This window comes from Gopherus flavomarginatus, chromosome 7 (assembly GCF_025201925.1).
Source record: "Gopherus flavomarginatus isolate rGopFla2 chromosome 7, rGopFla2.mat.asm, whole genome shotgun sequence".
NCBI lineage: Eukaryota > Metazoa > Chordata > Testudines > Testudinidae > Gopherus > Gopherus flavomarginatus.
The window spans coordinates 73,307,329-73,325,920 of record NC_066623.1 but is presented as its reverse complement, the minus strand read 5'-3'; the positions used below and the strand labels follow the sequence as shown (position 1 = coordinate 73,325,920).

The 18,592-nt window shown below is 40.0% G+C and overlaps 1 protein-coding gene across 1 annotated transcript in view; it reads right to left on the bottom strand.

The window, feature by feature from the left end:
- The window catches only part of NR5A2 (nuclear receptor subfamily 5 group A member 2), a 104,542-nt gene that overhangs the window by 29,368 nt on the left and 56,582 nt on the right, over nucleotides 1-18,592 (bottom strand). The window contains exons 5-6 of the mRNA XM_050961450.1: nucleotides 17,271-17,390; nucleotides 2,488-2,635 (exon numbers count right to left, since the gene is read on the bottom strand). Of these exons, the coding sequence (XP_050817407.1) occupies nucleotides 2,488-2,635; nucleotides 17,271-17,390 (268 nt within the window). The remainder of the gene's footprint in view (nucleotides 1-2,487; nucleotides 2,636-17,270; nucleotides 17,391-18,592) is intronic.

The window sequence follows — 18,592 nt, the reverse complement described above, 5'->3', positions numbered from 1 at the left end:
AGGGTGGCAATGGCGTGCTAAGTCTGCAGTGAAAAGTGATATCAACAATATCACTAGGCAACTATCTGCAACTTTAGGTGCCTAAATACCTTCAAAAATCTGGCTCTTAAACACATACTTGACTTTAAGCCTGTGAGCAACATCATTAACTTCAGGGGGATTATTCATCTGCTTAAAATTAAATATGTGCTTAAGTGCTTTGCTGGAAAGGACATCTGTGTTTACTATATTAATTATCTCATAATTCTATTTAAAATTTCTGCCTTAGTTCAAGTGGAAACTTCTGATGATGATGTGGATCATGATTATTAATATATTTACATTTTACTCTTAGTAGGATAACACCTAGCTTCAAATATTGGGCCAAATTCAAGCATGCAGTTAATAGGAGCCATTCTACTGACGTCAATTATGTTGCACTTGTCTGTGCTAGGCCTCAATTTGGCCCTGTGAGTTAATCTGTTTTCAGATGCACTAGACCTCTCAAAGGGATATGTAACTCATTTGATTTCAGCAGAGGTGGCCCTAACTTACACTAGTATAAGTGAGAGGATAATCAGACCGTCTGTCTCTGCAAAGGGCTGGGCACTGTTGCAAGAAGCTGTGTGCCCTCAACTGCTTTGAAGCCAAGCTCATCACCTTGCAGAATCAGGCCAAGAGCCAAAAATATAAAGGCAGGGAGCAGAATATTTCCTAACTGAATGGCAAGTACTTGAAGAGCAGATGATAATGATCAGACGTAAAGATCGCTTAAAATAAATGTGTTTTCCAAATGTAATTAATTTATTCAGCTAATTTGAAATACCACTGAAGTGAGATGAATTTCTTTATATATTTTATCAGGGAAAAGCCATAAGTCTCTTCAGACCTTTCTATAACATTGTCTAATGACTACAAAAATATACTGTACTAGACCTAAGGAAGCAGATGCCTTGCTTTACACCAGGTTAATTCATAAGACAATACCACTCCTGCCAAGAAAGGTTTGCTTTTCCTTCTCTGAACTTAACATATGGGAAGAGACAGATCTCTAAATATAGAACGTTAGTGTGTTGTGGTCAGTAGATAAATTACACCACATTTGTTTTTGGGATTGAGCATGTACAAGCCTTGCAATCACCCAATATGCCTGCCAATGCTGACATTGTTGGGTTTTTTTCAATAACATTTCTGGTTATGCTATTTCACTACACATTCTATGTCATAAATTATTTTTTCTTCTTTAAGATGCCTATATTTAAAATGAGTTTCCTTCACAAACATTCTAGTTTTCAACAAATGCTGTATGGCAAGTCCAAGAAGAGTGCAAGGCACTAGGAGACAACTTTGAACATTAGGACGTAGCTCTTGGATTTATGCTGCTGCCCAGTCATTTCACTCCTGCAGTTTATTTACACATGTGCTGCAATAATTCTTTATTTTTAAAGTTTTATTCCTTTGCACAAGAGCTTGTAACTTGAAATTAAAGAAAAATATCAGTAGTGCTGCAATTTACAGGTATTTGTTTTTGTTACATTTGGCTCAGTCCCTGCACCTTCTGTTTGGACAAAATGTCCTTTGATATAAATGGGATTTTTGTCTATGGAGGGATGCCTGGATCTGGCCGTATTTATATTTTTTAAGTCTCCTCCTTCAGCTGTCTGCTAGCATATAATAAATTCACCTGGCAAAACTGTATTTGCCGGCTTTATTAAGTCAACAAAATGAACACCTAAAACAGAAGACAGGCAGAAAAATCTGGTCTCCGGAAATCAATAAGAATCCATCTCTCTAATCCCTTTTTTATTCCTGGCAAGAGTGATTTTTCTTGACTGATTCATTGGGAGCACTGATTTAACTAATTTGTCTCGCATAGGTATCTTTTCCGTTCTAAGGCCTTTCCACTAGTACAAAATAATCTTCTCTTTAAAGTCTATTTCCTGGATAGATCTTTCATAAAATGACTATCATTTATTTGCACTTTAATAGAGCCTTTCATTGTGCTTTTAAAAACTATTAGTTACATTGTTGGTTTATGTGTTGCAATACTGACACCAAAATGCTAACAAGACTGTGTGTACTTACCATGCACGCTCTTCCAAAATACATATATATTTCAACCAGCTCTTACAGAATTGCTTTATAGAATTCAACACAAAATTATGCCTTTCTATAGTTTTTCTGAACCCTCCTTTAAAATTTAGTAAAATTTGGTTTAAAATTTTATAGCATGTTAAAGTACACATTGAAAGCATATCATACCCTTTTAAATCCCATAGAATCACTTTCACAGGACTCTATTTTGTAAATCCCTCCTACATTCTATAGCATTTCCCCAAATGTGATAATTCAAAAATAATTTCCAGGTTACTGTGAACATCATAAAATATGTTTCAAAGTCTTACTTCATTTTTTCAGGAAAAAAATAAAAAACATTTTATGAAGCCAAAGATTTTTAATAAAACAATATCAGTATTAAATAATGCACAAATAACAGGATTTACCTACCTAAACTAAAGAGCACCAAGAATTTGAGACACACAAACTCTCGTAGATCAAACTGCAGGGAACGAAGCTTTGCTACTAGCTCCTGTGCGTGGCTCATAAGGTTGTTGAGGGTGGCTCCTGCTTGAGATGCTATTACTGAATAATCCATCTGTAAAAGAAAGTCATATTTTTGTCTGATTATCATTGCCAGATATCATGTCCAGTTGGAGAGTCTCAAGAAATCTTATGCAAGTGAGATACCCCAGGAAGTAAAACATTTTACTTTAATCTCAAAATAATTATGGAATCAAATCAAGAAGATTTTGTTTAGAAACCTATTCTTGCACGGCATTGTACTTTTCAAATGTTATTGGTGTAAAGCATGTGAGTTTATGGTATGTAACAACATTTTTGAGTATTGGTTTGTACTAACGTAAAAGACAAAATATTTTTGATATGACACTATGTGTTATTAAAACTGTCTCCTCCAGTTGTTCATTGTATCCAACTGTTGTCTCTCATCCTATATCTAGATTGTAATTGTAAGACTGTTCGGACAGGGACCATCTTTTCATTGTGTGTGTGTACAGTGCATATCTGATCCTTGATCGGGAACATTTGGTGCCATTACCAACCGGAGCATAAAAATAGTTTGATTCAAGGGGCTGAAATCCTGGCCCAATTAAAGTCAATGGGAATGTTGCCATTGACTTTAATGGGGGCCAGGCTTTCACCATAGGACTTTATTTTGAGGATCAAAAAGGTTACTGTACCTAAAATATAAAGAGCCATATCTGGCCCTCATTTATACATCCCTGAGTTCAGTTGGGTTGCTCAGATGTAAATGAAGGCAGAATCTGGCCTGACTTGTCTGCTCTGAAGTTGAAGCCTGTACTTTAAAAAAGGAATTTTCAGTGGAAAGCACTTTTAAATTTATGTTTGAGAAGGGCTACATAGGAGCTAATTATTATTATTTATTTATTTATTATAAGATGAAATCCACCCTCAACTTCAGATAACATTTCACTGTAACCGAGTGACTGAGTGAAATTTACCCATTGGCAGAGGTCTTGTACAAGGCCCTCTGTACTAAGGAAATACTCTGGTACCCTTGCTTGGAGGGCACTGGTAGAGGAGCCTCATAGGGTGGCCTTTGCTCCTGTTGTGTACCAAGGAAGTGGGCTCCATGCCTGCTCTGAGTACATTGATCCAGGGGAGACTGGTGCCAGGTGTTTGAGAGGAGGGGTGCAGCTTCTGGCAACCTCCATAAATGGGACAGTTAGGGGCAGTGTCTTCTTTTCCAGCCCATAAATTGGAACTACAACTGTAGTCCCATAGAAATTCTCAGGGCTGTGGGAGTGGTTTCTATCTCTCTCAACCCCTGTCAAGCCAATGAATTCCCGTTTGCTTTAGTGAATTCTAGTGGACTTTAATTTCTCTCAGAGGAGTGAAGCAGGAGTGATACAGACAGCAGCCTCATCCATAACACACCATTCAACTGCTGCAATGAATGTAGCAGATTTCTTTATATAGGGAGGAAAGCAGGACTGCTTTGGGGGTTTGCCTTTGTTGGTATGTACTTGATTTACTCTGTAGAGGAGCTAGGACTGCCTATGAACTTTCCTACACTATCCTCACATGTGCAGAAAGAATCAAATGTTGGAATTCATGCTCTGAATTACAAAACTTGGTGTGCATGCACAAAGTACTTTTTTTTTTTTTTATAAAGTAGCTTTGATAAATAAAAGCCTATTTTCACCTGCCCACTTATCTGTAAGAAGGAGACATTCTCTCTGCTAAATTTCAAGTTTCAACATCACACACCAGAGCTGTTTAAAAAAAAAGTCAGTGAAAAAGCCAGAATTTAGAACCCAGGAGTCTGACTTGCAACCCTGTGTTCTTGCCTCTGGCCCAAGCTGCATCCCACAAACCACCATAATCACCAAAATAAATTAATCGTTTCAGTAAATAAAAAATTGTAATGTTAACATATCCGTCAGAACAGCAATTTTCTAGTAGTGACATGATACTAATTGCTTACTGCTGTGAAATTATTCACAGGAAAATCATCTCATTCACAACTTAATTTCTCCTTTTGTAACTGTACTGCTTTGTTAGGGGAAAAAAATCTCTCAGTGCTGTACCAATTTCAGAATCTTCATGGGTGAAAATATGATCTTCACTTTCTCATAATAAGTTCAGATGTTTGGATGGATTTCAAGAATATTACTGGCCTTACTGCTGCGATTATACTATAATGGAAAAACCCAATAGGTGTCTGAATGTCCCACCTTCCCTCTACTGGAGAGCTCTCAGGCAACCAGCTACTCTTTCAGGTGCACTTAAAATTTGCAGCACCAGCAAATTTGTCTGGGAGGCAAGTCCTCATCTGCCACTCACTAAGAGCAGACTGTATTAAATTTTTATATTTATTGACATTTCATTACCATAATTGACTGCACTTGGTTCTCTAGTAGAAGGCACAAGGCTGCCTCCTAAGCAGGAGAATTGGTCCCTTGAGGAGGTTTGCAATTAAAAACAAGACAGAATGGATTTTTTTTATTGTGTAAATATGATGAGTTGAATTTTCAGCTTTAACTAGAGAATACTGGGTGTACAGAAGCCTTTTTCAGGAGTGAGAAAAATTATGAGTCAGTGGAAAGACGACCCCCAAAGGTGTCAATCAGTTTATATAAAGTCAACTGTGCATGAAAAAGCCTCAGTTAATGTCTATTCTGAAAAAAAAGTGTTCACGTTAAACAGCATGCTATCCTATCTGCCTTCTCTGTTCGCAGTGTACACAACTAGAGGTGTTTGGTCAGAGTGGATTTTATTTCTGTATCAAAGCAATTAAATACTAGAAACTGACAGATAACCACAACTATCTTCACACATCCAGTAACTATCCCAAATGCACCAAACAATCTGTTATTTACAGCCAGGCACTTAGATACCACAGAATATGCTCTGAGGAGAAAGACCAGGACATACATCTTAACATACAACCACCTTCACTAAACAAGGACACTCCACCGAAAAAGGAGACTCCATCATGGAATGGGCTACACAAAGACCCAAGAGTACCTGCTTCAGTACAGAAATACACCCCCTCCAAATGTACACATCTAGTTGTCACCTACCACTGCACATTGGAGACCATATTGGGTATCCTCAAACAATTACAACCCATACTTGATGGGGATCATCCTGAAAGAAATCTTTCCTGAAACTCCCTCTTCTGGTCTTCAAACAATCTTCCAGCCTCTCCAAGCTCATCATCAGAAGCAAGCTCCCTCAGACCAGGACTCACCAACTCAAAGCACCAGACCCTGCCAGAACAACAGATGCAAAATCTGTGGGCTACAGTGATTAACACATCTTTCAAGATCATCCATGGGTCCTTCACATGCCTATCACAATATATGGTATATCTCATCCAGTGAACTAAATGCCCCAATAACAACTATGTGAGTGAAATGAGGCAACCACTACACTTTCAAATGAACTCACACAGAAAAATGATATAAGACAAAAAACACTATATCACCAGTGGGTGAATACTTTTTACAAAGCACTATATCTAACCTGTCAGTTCTCATCCTCAAAGGAAATCTGCACAACACCTTCAAAAGATGAGCCTGGGAGCTTAAATTCATAACTTTGCCTAGATATTAAAAATCGTGGACTGAATAGAGAGACTGGATTTATGACTTATTACAACAATCTATAACACACTTAACTCCCCCAGTTTTTTTCCTTTCCCCTCTATGACTGGAAAGGAGTTAAAAGGGCCACCTTGAATGGTTCTTTGAAATGTGTAACCTACTTATGCTAAACAATCTGTTCAATCTCGTATTTAGCTCAGATGCTCTGAGTACATTCCGCAGACCTGAAGAAGCGCTCTGTGTAAACTCAAAAGCTTGCCTCTCTCACCAAAAGAAGTTGGTCCAATAAAAGATATTACGTCATTCACCACGTCTCTCTAAAAACACCCAAATAAACCACTTGTAACTTGAGCTGGAAATTCACATCATATGCACTTGTATACTGAAGAGCATAACTTTTACCTAATAGTGAGTCATACTGTGCCATCAATGCTGGTTAATTAAACCAAAAATCCGATTGAAATTAAATGATGATTTTTGCCTTGAGAGCGATGGTCTGATATTGTGCAACAGATTTTAATGCAGAAGATGGTTCAGCATGACAACTGATGCTTTAAAAAATAAGAGCTTAAAACTAAGCTCCTAAATCCATATTTAGGTGCTTGAGGGTGAGATTTTCACAAGTGCCTAAGTAACTTAAGAGCCCAAGTCCCATTAAATTCAATGGAAGCAATGTTAGGCCAATGCTGAGTACATTTGAAAATCCCACTTTAAAACTGTAAAAAGTGATGTTGTATTTGGGAAAACTTATATCAGAAACCAGATCAAGTTAATCAATACAGTTGTAAGATATTTACTTAGATGAGGCCAAATTTTGAAGTCCTTACACACAAAGATCTCTCTGAAGTCAATGAGAGGTTTTGCCTATGTAAGAATTAAAGGCAAATCTTGTTTACAAGGGAAAACTATATTCTGGGCTAAATAAGCTTTGAGCCTGAAGGCCAGGATATGAATACTACTGACTTAACAGGAACCATCAAATTGATTGCTGCTGTTACGATTTATTATTATAACTGTGCTCTCCATCTCACATGTGCTCTGATCAGCTACTGTCCATGACTGCCTGAATTTCTCCCCAACCTGTCACTTGACTTGTGGCTGGCCTTGTCCACAAGCAAAAGGGGTTGTGGCAGTGGCACAATGAATCTCTTGTGCTCAGAACAGGTGCCAGCAAGTCTTTGGGAGCAGAGCTACTACTCTTAGCTAGGACTACTTCTTCAAGGCATAGCCAAACAGTTGGTTGTAGCAGTCGTTCACCATTTGGTCCGTTCCTGCGTGGCTGCAAGGGTCTGATGGCCCAAGAATCCAACATCGGAACAGATTTGATGAACCCGTGTAATAGGGGATATGCCTCTTGGCTGCTTCCACCACTTGGCTGGTGGAAATTTATCCGAGATGTTACAAGCCACCTAGAGAACAACATTCGATGGAATGTCTTGTGGCATTCTCGCTAGGACTAGTAGCCTCCTAAACACAGATTAGGAAAGATGAGGTCCTCATCCCTTTCACTGGACAGCAGAGCAGGACTGATCTGAAGGGGAGAGCATGCTGCACCTTCTTGAAAGACAGCAGAGCTCCTGCTGCAATGGGTTCCTCAGGAGGAATTCTGGTTGAGCCAGCCAGAATTCCACAAGGGATTCCACTGCAATAGAACTCTTCCATACAGATCCTAATACAAATCGTAAAATGTAAAAGCACAATCTGGCTCCTTTCCTGCCCTAAATTTAATTCTTTTTTAAATTAAATTGTATTTAACATCTAGGATCAGGTGGAGGAAATAGAGGGTTGATGGGGGAAGCATGTGATTGGGGAGACTGAAGCTGAAGTGGTCATATTTGCTGAATGCTTATGGATGGGGGGGCAGTAGCAAGTCATAGTGTAGTGATTTGCATAATCACTGTACTGTCCTTTTTCAATAACTAATCCTCTAGTTGGGTAATAATTGTCCTCAGACTAGTAGATTACAGTGACTTTCACAGTGTATAATTATATAATACCAACTGTACCTCTGAATTTTATATCCTCTTCAACCAGTGCCAGGAACTGCATAACTGAGGAATAAAGCTACAGTTACAGCTCAATAACTGGACAGCAACTGGACATTCTGATGGGCTGAGGTAATTTAATTTCATTTTAGTGATATTTAGTTCGTATCTAATTTAGTAAATTAACTTACTGTTTGTGGATGAGTGGGTGCGCTTGGGGAAGGTGGTGTACAGGCAGGTGACTTAACATAAGTTAGCTTCATACCTAAAACTTTCTCATAAGAGTGTGGTACTATAGTGACAAGCATGGTTTGTATAGAGAAGGATTATTTACTATCACAAGCATAATTATGCTTCTATTGTTTGCTGAACCGTGAGACTGTATACCTTTCACTGGCAACTGCATTTCACTTTTTAATGTAGCTATTAAAGCTCATTTAGAACTTTTCATATATAACTTGCCCCAGTAACTTAATGTTTTTCATAAATATTTGCTTCAGATTTCTAGAGATGGGCTCATCTTGGACAAAGATAGAAGGTACAGTTAAATCAGTTTTAGTTATATTAATTAAATTGTAATGACTTGAACAGTGTAAGATGCTTGTCATTTTAACATGGTACACAATAATAGAAGATAATGAATTAAGTTGCCAGTGGACCTTTCCCTTAGGATGATGTTATTGTGGGTTGCTAATTAGCTATAATATGCAAATAGTAAAACTGATAACACTTCAAAGTACTGTACTTGTTTTGTCTAACTTACATTATAAAGACCACTAGTACATCAAGATAGGAAAGGATTCCAATTTCCTGTATTGGGCTATATATATATTATCTACAGTGACTGTTTTGACTTTGTTATTAAACCTATCATTGTAAAAGTATTCTCAAGGTGCTGTACAGAGAGCAGTTTTAATCAATTACTTATTTTTTTATAGAAGTAATGACCAAAATCAGGTTCTTCAAATTAACCACATTATAAATGTTATGTTAAAGTAACATGCAGGATCTGGCTAACTCTGTCACCACAATCCATTGTTAAAGTGCCCGCTCCATCCTTTGTTCACCTCATCTTGATTAATACTATCACACACTGTTCAGAGACCTCTACAAAATTACTATAGGAATTACTATAATGAATGATCTTCCCTGTGGAGTGCAACCTACATAGAGATGGCCTGGAATCAAATCCCTGAGACTGAACAAGCCAGAGCTTCAGGGAAGTTTAGATCTGGGATCAGAACTTTCTGCTTTTGTGAATGATTACACAGATGAATTAGTGGCATACTAATTCACTATTTTCTCACTGATAGGGAGTGAGGAGGTGCTTTTAACTCCAATGATTTAACATTTTTCTTTTTACTCCCCCCCCATTCTCAAAGATTTTCAAATCTCCTTCCACTGGAGGAGGACTGGCTATGCTCCCTCTGGAGACCATCGGTGTCACTATTTCAATTGCCCTCAGGGGTTGCTAGAAACGATATAGTGTCCTCTCCCTCCAGGGATACTGCTTCTGAATTACTCCCATTGCTTGTTGGTTCCAGAGCTTGAAATTTGATATAGGACCTATCCTGGCACCATCCTTGTGATGCTGCTACCAGCCTGCCAGTCCATTAGCTCATGGTTTGGCAATGTCCCTCGTTGTCTTTCGGGAAACACTATATTAAAGAATGAGAAAGGAAAACATTTCCCAAGGAAGGGTCTAGGTGTAAAACTGCGTGAAACTCAGCAATTTTGGTTCACAAGGATTAATAAAAGGTGTTCTCCTTGCTGTAAGGCTCCTCATCCCTATATATTTTTTTGAGTTTTAGATTCAAACTCAAAATCTCAGTAGTAAACTGGTTTTGTATTGAATGCATAATATAGCAAAGCCTCCTAAGCAAACACTAATCATGCTAAGATTGCTGAATATCTTGGCCTCGGGTTACTTGAAAGGTTCAGGATCCTTAGCAAACCTTTAGATGAACCTGAATTTGGCATTTGTGATTAGGCCTGTAGTCTGGTGAATTTTGTGTAATTTGGGGTGTCACTGTAAACTTTTAGCACAGCTAGAATGAACACACCATTTTATTATCAGAGATGAGAGACTGTTAAGGACAAACCTAACTGCTTTAAATATGTAGGTCATGGTTCTGTTTTTTCCTTCCCTTTTGGTCAGAGATAGTTAGATCAGATGAGACTTGGGCAAACCTGAACACAAGAGGACAATAAACCGAACAGCAAAACAATTATTGCTATACACTGTTTGTATTCACCTTGTCCCAAATCCTGCACAAACAAAATTGGGGATAGACAATCATGTGACCTGTTTTAGTCAATTGGCCAGTCAAAAATTTAAAAAAAATCTCAAAAAAGTCTGAGTTTTAGGCAAAGTTGTGACTCACTGCTTTTTACCTGAATTGATTTGACCAAATGTGGTGATCTGGGGTAATCTGTCTGTACAATTTTATGAATTAAGACTGGTGCTCTTGAGTTGTTCTTATGAAAATACTGTAGTTTTGAATACCTCTATGTAAATGTGGAATTCACTAGGTGCTGACAGGGCCTGTAGCACATACAGACCAGACTAGGAATGATGGAGAGTAGTTAACCATAATGATTGTACTCTGCCTGCATAATAGGTATGCTAAGAAGGTTGGATGATGCAAGGACAGCCAGTTTTTTCCAACCCCTCAACTGGGGACTGGCATTTAGAGAAGTGGAAAATCCCCAAAAGCAGAACAAAGGACATGTTTTTGTTATATAAAGGACATATTGGGATATATAAACTAAAGGGACTCAGAGCGAGAGAGACAGGAAGGTTTAGGTAGCAAGAGATGAGTCGGGCATGCTTTCATAGCTGGGGGAGGGGGAGGGGGAGGGAGCTCTCTGCTTAGCTGCTAGAACAACTAAGGTCAGAGAAAGCGAGAGACTCCCTGGTTCAGAAGTCAAGCCATGAGCTGCAGCAGAAGTATCCTGGATATGCCCAGAGGACACCTCAGCCCAAAGAATGCCATAGAGTGGTGAAGAAATTGAGGCAGGGAAATGTGTGTAGAATTCATTATTTTTATATAGACCTGTGCATTTCTTGTGTTTTTAAAGGAAGAATGATAGTTTTAGAAATCTCTGCAAAATCTGTCTGTGCTGTGCTATGCCTCTCATGAGCCTTAGAAGAGTTAACCTGTGGACCCAGAAAAACTGGAATTCTGGGAGACAGTGTGTTTAAGTTACAGGAGAATATGGGGGAATGGTCAGTATTGGTCCTTGTCAGTTGGATCACAAAGTCTCAGCTCTCAGGATGAGGTGTTAGACAGGAGAATCTGCATCCCAAGAGTGTGCCTGAAGACCTCAACCTAGTGGCAGCCTGTGGATTCTGTTAAGACTCCAGCAGCTTAAAGCACACAGGATACTGTAGTTCAATTCCCTCACAGCTGGTCTGATGAATGTCCAGGAGGAGGAGCTCAACTAGACTTGTAACACCATACTAAAAAAGCAGAGGATTTTACTCAGGGCCGGCCCACAGATTTTGGCACCTGAGGTGGGGAGCTCAAATGATGCCCCCATGTCCCCTCGCTTGGGCCAAAACTTTGAAAGGTATCAATTCTGCCTTCTTTCTGTTCTACTCCTCTCATGGTACTGCTCTGCTACCTACCCCAATAAAGGAGAACTAACAATTTAAAACACCTGTTCAAAAATTTTAAGTAACACTTAACTTTCAAACGCCTGAACAGCAAATGTAACTTTTCTTGTCTGCATAGTAACACTGGCATTTTTATGTTTGAATAATTAAAGTGGTGCTTTCCGTGCCTTTTCAGTTGCAAAGGTTTGAACTGCTTCCTGAAGGTCCACAGTCTGGGCCAGCTCGTTCTCTGTTGAGATGGTTGCAAGGCCAACCAGCCTCTCTTGTGTCATTGTGGAGCGTAGATTTGTTTTTATTAACTTCAGCTTGGAGAAGCTGCGTTCTCCACTGGCAGCTGTTACAGGAAGTGTTAGAAGTATGTGCAGAACAACAAAAGCATTTGGAAAGAGGATGGTCATCTTATTTGTGCACATATATTCCAGAACAGCCTTTGGAGTTGATCCTGCTGAAATGTATCTTGAAAGGGCTTTCAGTTCATCACCTAAATCAATCGCATTAATATTGCGCATGTCAACATTGTCTCTAGTGCCCTGCATTGCTGATTGTAGATCTTCTTCAGGTATAGTGAAGAGTTTTGGAATATCATACAATATCCCAAATATACTGCTTAGTTCCCTGAGCTGCATGAAATGTCCTTCAACTGACTGTACTGCACAATCTAGCATCTAGAATTCAACTTCTAATTGTTGTTTGGAGTCTCTTATGGGATTATCCCGTGCCTTATAATCAAAATGTCGTCTTCTTCAGTGACTCTTGTATTCTTGAATAGTTGGGAAAATAGCTTCAGTGTGAAGTTCCTCTGCTAACTTCTGTGCATTCTTCAGAATGTTTTGAAATCCCTCATCTGACCGGCAAGACTGTAAAACACTGACCGGTAAGACACTTTGCTTTGTCCAGGTGTTCCATTGCTCCAGATATATCAAGGTCAACACCAAGGTCAACACATTTAGTTCAAACAGTATGTCATGCCACACAGAAATTTGAAGTTATGTATGTTTCTGGTGATTCCATTTCCCTCTGCCACTCCTCTCCTCCTCTCATAGCATTATCCTCCAGAATGGCAACTATGGCATCATCTATCTTCCCAATTTGGTGTTTGATAGGCTTTATCGCCTGCACATGACTTTACCATCATGTGGCACTCAGTGGTTTCAGTGTCAGAGAGGACGTTCCCAGATGCTGCTTCAAAATTTGGCATTGATGAGTTCATGCAGAGAAAAATACATAGATACTTTGAATTATATTAAAAAATCCAGCAGCCTCACTAGAAGCTGATGCTGCATCACTGACCACCAAGTTCAATGAATGAGAATTGCATGGGACAAAAAAAGCTCAAGGGTTTAACTCTCGGATCCGTGTCTGCACTCCTCTGTTCTTTCCCCTCATGTTGGCACCATTATCGTAGCCCTGACCTCTCATGTCAGCTATCGCAATTCCTGTGTCTTCCAGCTTTTTAAGAAGCACATTTGTCACACCAGCACGTGTAGTGTCATCAATGTCAATAAATTCTAGAAAATGCTCTCTGACAGTCACCATTGCAGGGACATTTTCATTAGGTTCTGTTATCGTTACAAAACGCACCATTAAAGACCACTCTTCTCTGATCTACACTTTTCTTCAGGAATGTGCACGGTTACACCCATTTGAGATGGAGATATGGATGCTGCAGTAGCTGCCAGGTCACCTGCACTCTGATTAACTAGAAGATCGGGTATCTCCTCACCACTCTCATCCTCACTGAGGCTGGAAGGCTCATCGTGAATATTTGTGTCTATGTATCTCAGGAGAGCTCCTTTCTGCTTAGATAGAAAAGCTTCCTTTGCTTGCTTGCTTGCTTTTTCTGAACGCTGCCCCAGCAGGGCATTTTCTTCTTTCACTCATGAGTGCTGTTCTGTGCCAGCTCTAGTGGCTCTCAACACTCAGTTGAAGGGGACAAATAAGCAGGCTGGAGAAGGGCCTGAGCGAGGGAAGATATCAGGGTCTTAAGGGCCTAACTGGCTCCTACTACTTCAGTTGACTGCCTGTTCTCCTCAAGTGGGTTCAGGGAAGCAGCAGGAAACAGGAGGTTCCCTGAGAAGTTGGTGTTAATCAGTCCAAGCTCCTGGGGGTGCTAGACAGGTACATAAGACGCGGCTCCTCCTCTCTCTCTCTGCAGCTCCTGCTGCTTTCTGTTGTTCCCTGTCACCTTTTCTCCTGCCTGCCTGTTATGTCTCTTATGCCCTTCTTCCTCCAGCACAGCACTTCACCATCTCTGTGCATCTAGAGCAGAGAGAATACATATGCACCAGCAGCAGACACAATTTTCTACGCGCTGGGTCCTAGTGGCACCCCTCCCCTTCAGTCTGGCACCTGAGGTGGCTGCCTCAATAGGCCTCATGGTAAAGCCATCCCCGATTTTACTGCAGTTATAAGGGGAGCATGGGTAAGATCCAAATGAATAACTCATGTCCTGGCAGCCTGGGCAATATATCAAATGTTGCACATTAACTACTGCAGCAAAATGCATGAACAATGAATAGTATTCTGTAGTAATTTGTAATGTCTACTCCTTGAGTTCTGAGTACAAGAAAAATGGCAGCAGATTGTTATGCAGAGAATCCAGTAGGATAGCACATAACCCTGGAGAAATTAAAGTTTCTCTTTAATGGGAAATGGTTTGTTACCATCACATACCATGCGCTTAGCTTCTGAAACCTGGAACATGGAAAGCAATGTGGCAGTAATTTACAATTAACTAATACACTGCAAATCATTCCTTGATTGTTTTGTGTTATGAAACTTGGAGAGATGTAAAATGCACTTGTGCTAGTTTATTTTCTTTTGAAATGGTAATTACTGTTGCTGTGGGGCAGCACTTAGTACAGAATATGAAACGCGCACAGAAAGGAACTCATCTGTGAGGAACTGCTGAGGGACCATAATGATTTGAAAAAGTGCTTTCTTGAAACACACACACACACACACACACACACACACACACACACACACACACACACACACACACACACACACACACACACACACACACACACACACACACACACACACACACACACACTTTATGAAACTCCAGCCAGCTACATAAATAAAACAAGGCCTTTCTGTGTAAGCCTCAGTGCTTGCTGCTTTGACGTCTGACTGCTTTTTCCTATCAACAGCCGGAATGTGGCTGAAAAGAGGGAAGTACAGCTGTGCAGCACTCCAACTGGAGCCCCTAGACATACTGTACTTGATTCAATGCCGTTGAAAGGGTGCAGAGTGTGTTTCATGCAACTGGCCCAGTTCTGCTGGCTGGGGTGGAGTTGTCATAAACAGATAGCTAAGGGTTAATGCCTCTTTCACCTGGAAAGGAGTAACCTGAAACACCTGACCAGAGGACCAATCAGGAAGCAAGACTTTTTCAAATCTGGGTGGAGGGAAGTTTGTGCTGGAGTTCTTTGTTCTTTGTCTTGTGTCTGACCCTCTTGGCTATGGGAAGGATTTTTCTGTCTCCTGCTTTCTAATCTTCTGTTTCCAAGTTGTGAGTACAAAGATCATAAAACAATAGGGGTTATTTTTTTTTCTTTTGTATTTACATGTGTGTAGTTGCTGGAGTGTTTTGAATTGTGTTCTTTTGAATAAGGCTGTTTATTCATATTTCTTTTAAGCAATTGACCCTGTATTTGTCACCTTAATACAGAGAGACCATTTTTTATGTATTTTTCTTTCTTTTTACATAAAGCTTTCTTTTTAAGACCTGTTGGAGTTTTTCTTTAGTGGGGAACTCCAGGGAACTGAGTCTGTGCTCACCAGGGAGTTGGTGGGAGGAAGAAGTCTGGGGGAAATCTGTGTGTGTTAGATTTACTAGCCTGACTTTGCATTCCCTCTGGGTGAAGGAGGGGGGTGGAGGGGGAGCTTGGCTCTCTCTCGGTACTTGTGTTTCCAGGACTGGAAATAGGGAGGGTGGAGTCCCTCTGTTCAGATTCACGGAGCTTGCTTCTGTGTATCTCTCCAGGAACCCAGGGAGGGAACACCTGGAAGGAGGAGGGGGAAGGGAAATGGTTTATTCCCCTTTGTTGTGAGACTCAAGGAATTTGGGTCTTGGGGTCCCCAGGGAAGGTTTTTGGGGGGACCAGAGTGCCCCAAAACACTAATTTTTTGGGTGGTGGCAGCTTTACCAGGTCCAAGCTGGTAACTAAGCTTGGAGGTTTTCATGCTAACACCCATATTTTGGACGCTAAGGTCCAAATCTGGGAATATGTTATGACAGGAGTAGGTGAAGTTTATGACACTTGTTCATCCTGCTCTTCCCATGGCCTTTGGAGAAGGTTGGCATCACTAGCCAGGAGCGCTCCTTTCCCTTTGAGAGCATAATGGCTGTGATTGTAACCAGCTCATGGGCAAAGGTGCAAGGTGCTTTCTGGACTCTCTTAACTTTATTACCTTGCAGGGCTAGTCACAGGCTTGCTCGTAATGTCTCCAAGTTAACAAAGCAGACTATATAGGACTCCATTTACCAAGAATGATGGGCTTGTATTTAAAGTTAATGACAGCCAGAAGCTCAAACATTTCTCTTGAAAGCTTGTATGTTGCCCTATAATCTTGCTTATAGCAAGGATGATAATGATAAATAATATCCATAGCGCTTCTCAGTCAAATGACTCAAAGTACTTTCCAGACATTGAGCAATTTAATGTCATGACAATTACTTAATGTAGGCATTACTGATGTGATGTAGGCATTATCTGCATTTTACTGTTGGGGAAACTGAGGCACAGCTTTACATCTTGGGAGCTGGGCAGCAATCAACAAGCACACAGCATGCTGCACAGTAGCAGAGGTTGGAAGTATTTTGGTCTAGGACATTGGCACCCTAGAATTACTAAAAACATGGTGGGCTCTTTAGCATCAATGTAAAGCTGACAGACAGTTTCTAAGCATCACAAATTCTCCCTGCATAGTAAGCCCTACTTTCAGTTTATCTCTCTCAGATGTAAATGGGGTAAGTTTCTCCTGCCAGGATTTGAACTTGTGGTTCTAGCAAGTCTGGATATTTTAAACCTGATGCTTAGAACATTCAGCCAGCCTCTCTGTAAAATAGTTTCTTTTACTCCTGAACTTTTAGGCCTGAATTTCATTTAAATAGATGGCCTTTTAAACTGAGTGCTTTAAAATTACAAGTGGCAAACTACTTATACTGGCATAGTTAGACCAGTTCCCTGGTTCCCTGCTAATGTTCCAGTGGATAGGCCACTAGCAGAAACGGGCACAGTCAGTGGAGTAGTGCGCACTTTCATTAGCAATGAATTTGACTCAATATTGATGGTGATCAGAGTAGGATGAGACTGCATACCTAGAATCTACCAGCTGTGTGTTTGATTTCGGACTATTTACTGTCTTTTACCAGCTGTCTCAGACTGCACAAGTCATTTTATCTACATTATTTCTAGCCAATCTCTCTATTTCAGAACAAGAGTGCTTCTGACCTAATAAAACTCCTGCTATTTTGAAGATGATTAATAAAAAAACAACACCTCTTGAAGTCTGCACACTCACTTGTTGCCCAGTAACCAGAAGGATAGAGCCTTCTTTCCCATGTACCACTTGCCGGTAAATGTGATCTAGAATTAAGAGTTCACTCCAGCAATTCTGAAGCAGCTTCATTTGGTCATCAACCTGTAAAACAAACAGAAAAATTGATAGTATTACTTTGGTAATAACTCTTACAAAACTCATATTGCACAGATTGCTGAAGGAGAACAGGGTAGCATACCACTCTTTTTAGTTGTCTGGTTAAATTTCAGATATTCAGATTTAATGTTATGAGAACTGAAGTGATGTTAATAATTATTGGTGTCAGAACATTGATATCGGAGCTAATAGGCCTTTGTCAATAGATGGCACCATCTATGATTAAGTAGAACATTTACAACTGATTAACTGCTAGAATAAGGTGATCCATGGGTACTAATAACCAAATTATACCGGACACTGGGTGAAATGCCCACTGATCACTAGGAACAATTAATTTTATTTTTCCATGTATTAGCTGCTTATCTCAGATCAGCATTCTTTTCCTTGCTCAGTCACTAGCCTGCTATGTGACCTCATGCCTCAGTTTCCGTATCTGCAAAATGTAGATGATACTCATTTTCCTTTAGACTGCTTTGAGATTTATGAGTGAAAAGCTCTGGAGAAGAGCTGAATATTATTATATGCCTATTATGTTATTAGGGTGATGTTCTTTTAAACCGAAGCTTTCACCATGGATTAATATAAATTGAATAACTGAGCTTGACACACATTTTAAAAGAAGTAATTAAAGAATTTTAGGGCTTCTGACAAAAGAAAATCAGCTTTGGGGAGTGGATCTTATTTGACCTACAGAACAGGCACAGAAAATACAGTGCTAATGCAAAGCTTCTCCATGCTCCCTGCCACTGAGCCTCACTCTTTAGACATACTGGAGAATCAGCAGAGAAGTATCAAAATCCCAGATGCATTAACAAGCCCAAGTCCAGGATTAGTCCCGTGACAAAGAGTAGGCTGATGAAGAAGTAAATACTGCCTCTATCAGTGGTGGTGTTACACTGAAAAAGGAAGGATGCTTCCTCTCCACAGTTTACTTCTAGAAACAAAATGCAGCAGGATGGTCTCAAGCAGGAGAATAAAATGTATGTACAAGCAGTAATCAGAGAATTTGTACAGTAGTAAGAGCTGTATCACTGACTGAATCTGGTAATAGCAGACACATAGTCCTGATTCTGAGTCTGACACTAGTCCTGATTCTGACCTCCCAGAATATTGTCCAGGCACTGAAACGTAGCAATTGCAGCAATTATAAACTGAGTCAGAGAAGAGACTGAGATTAAAGGAGT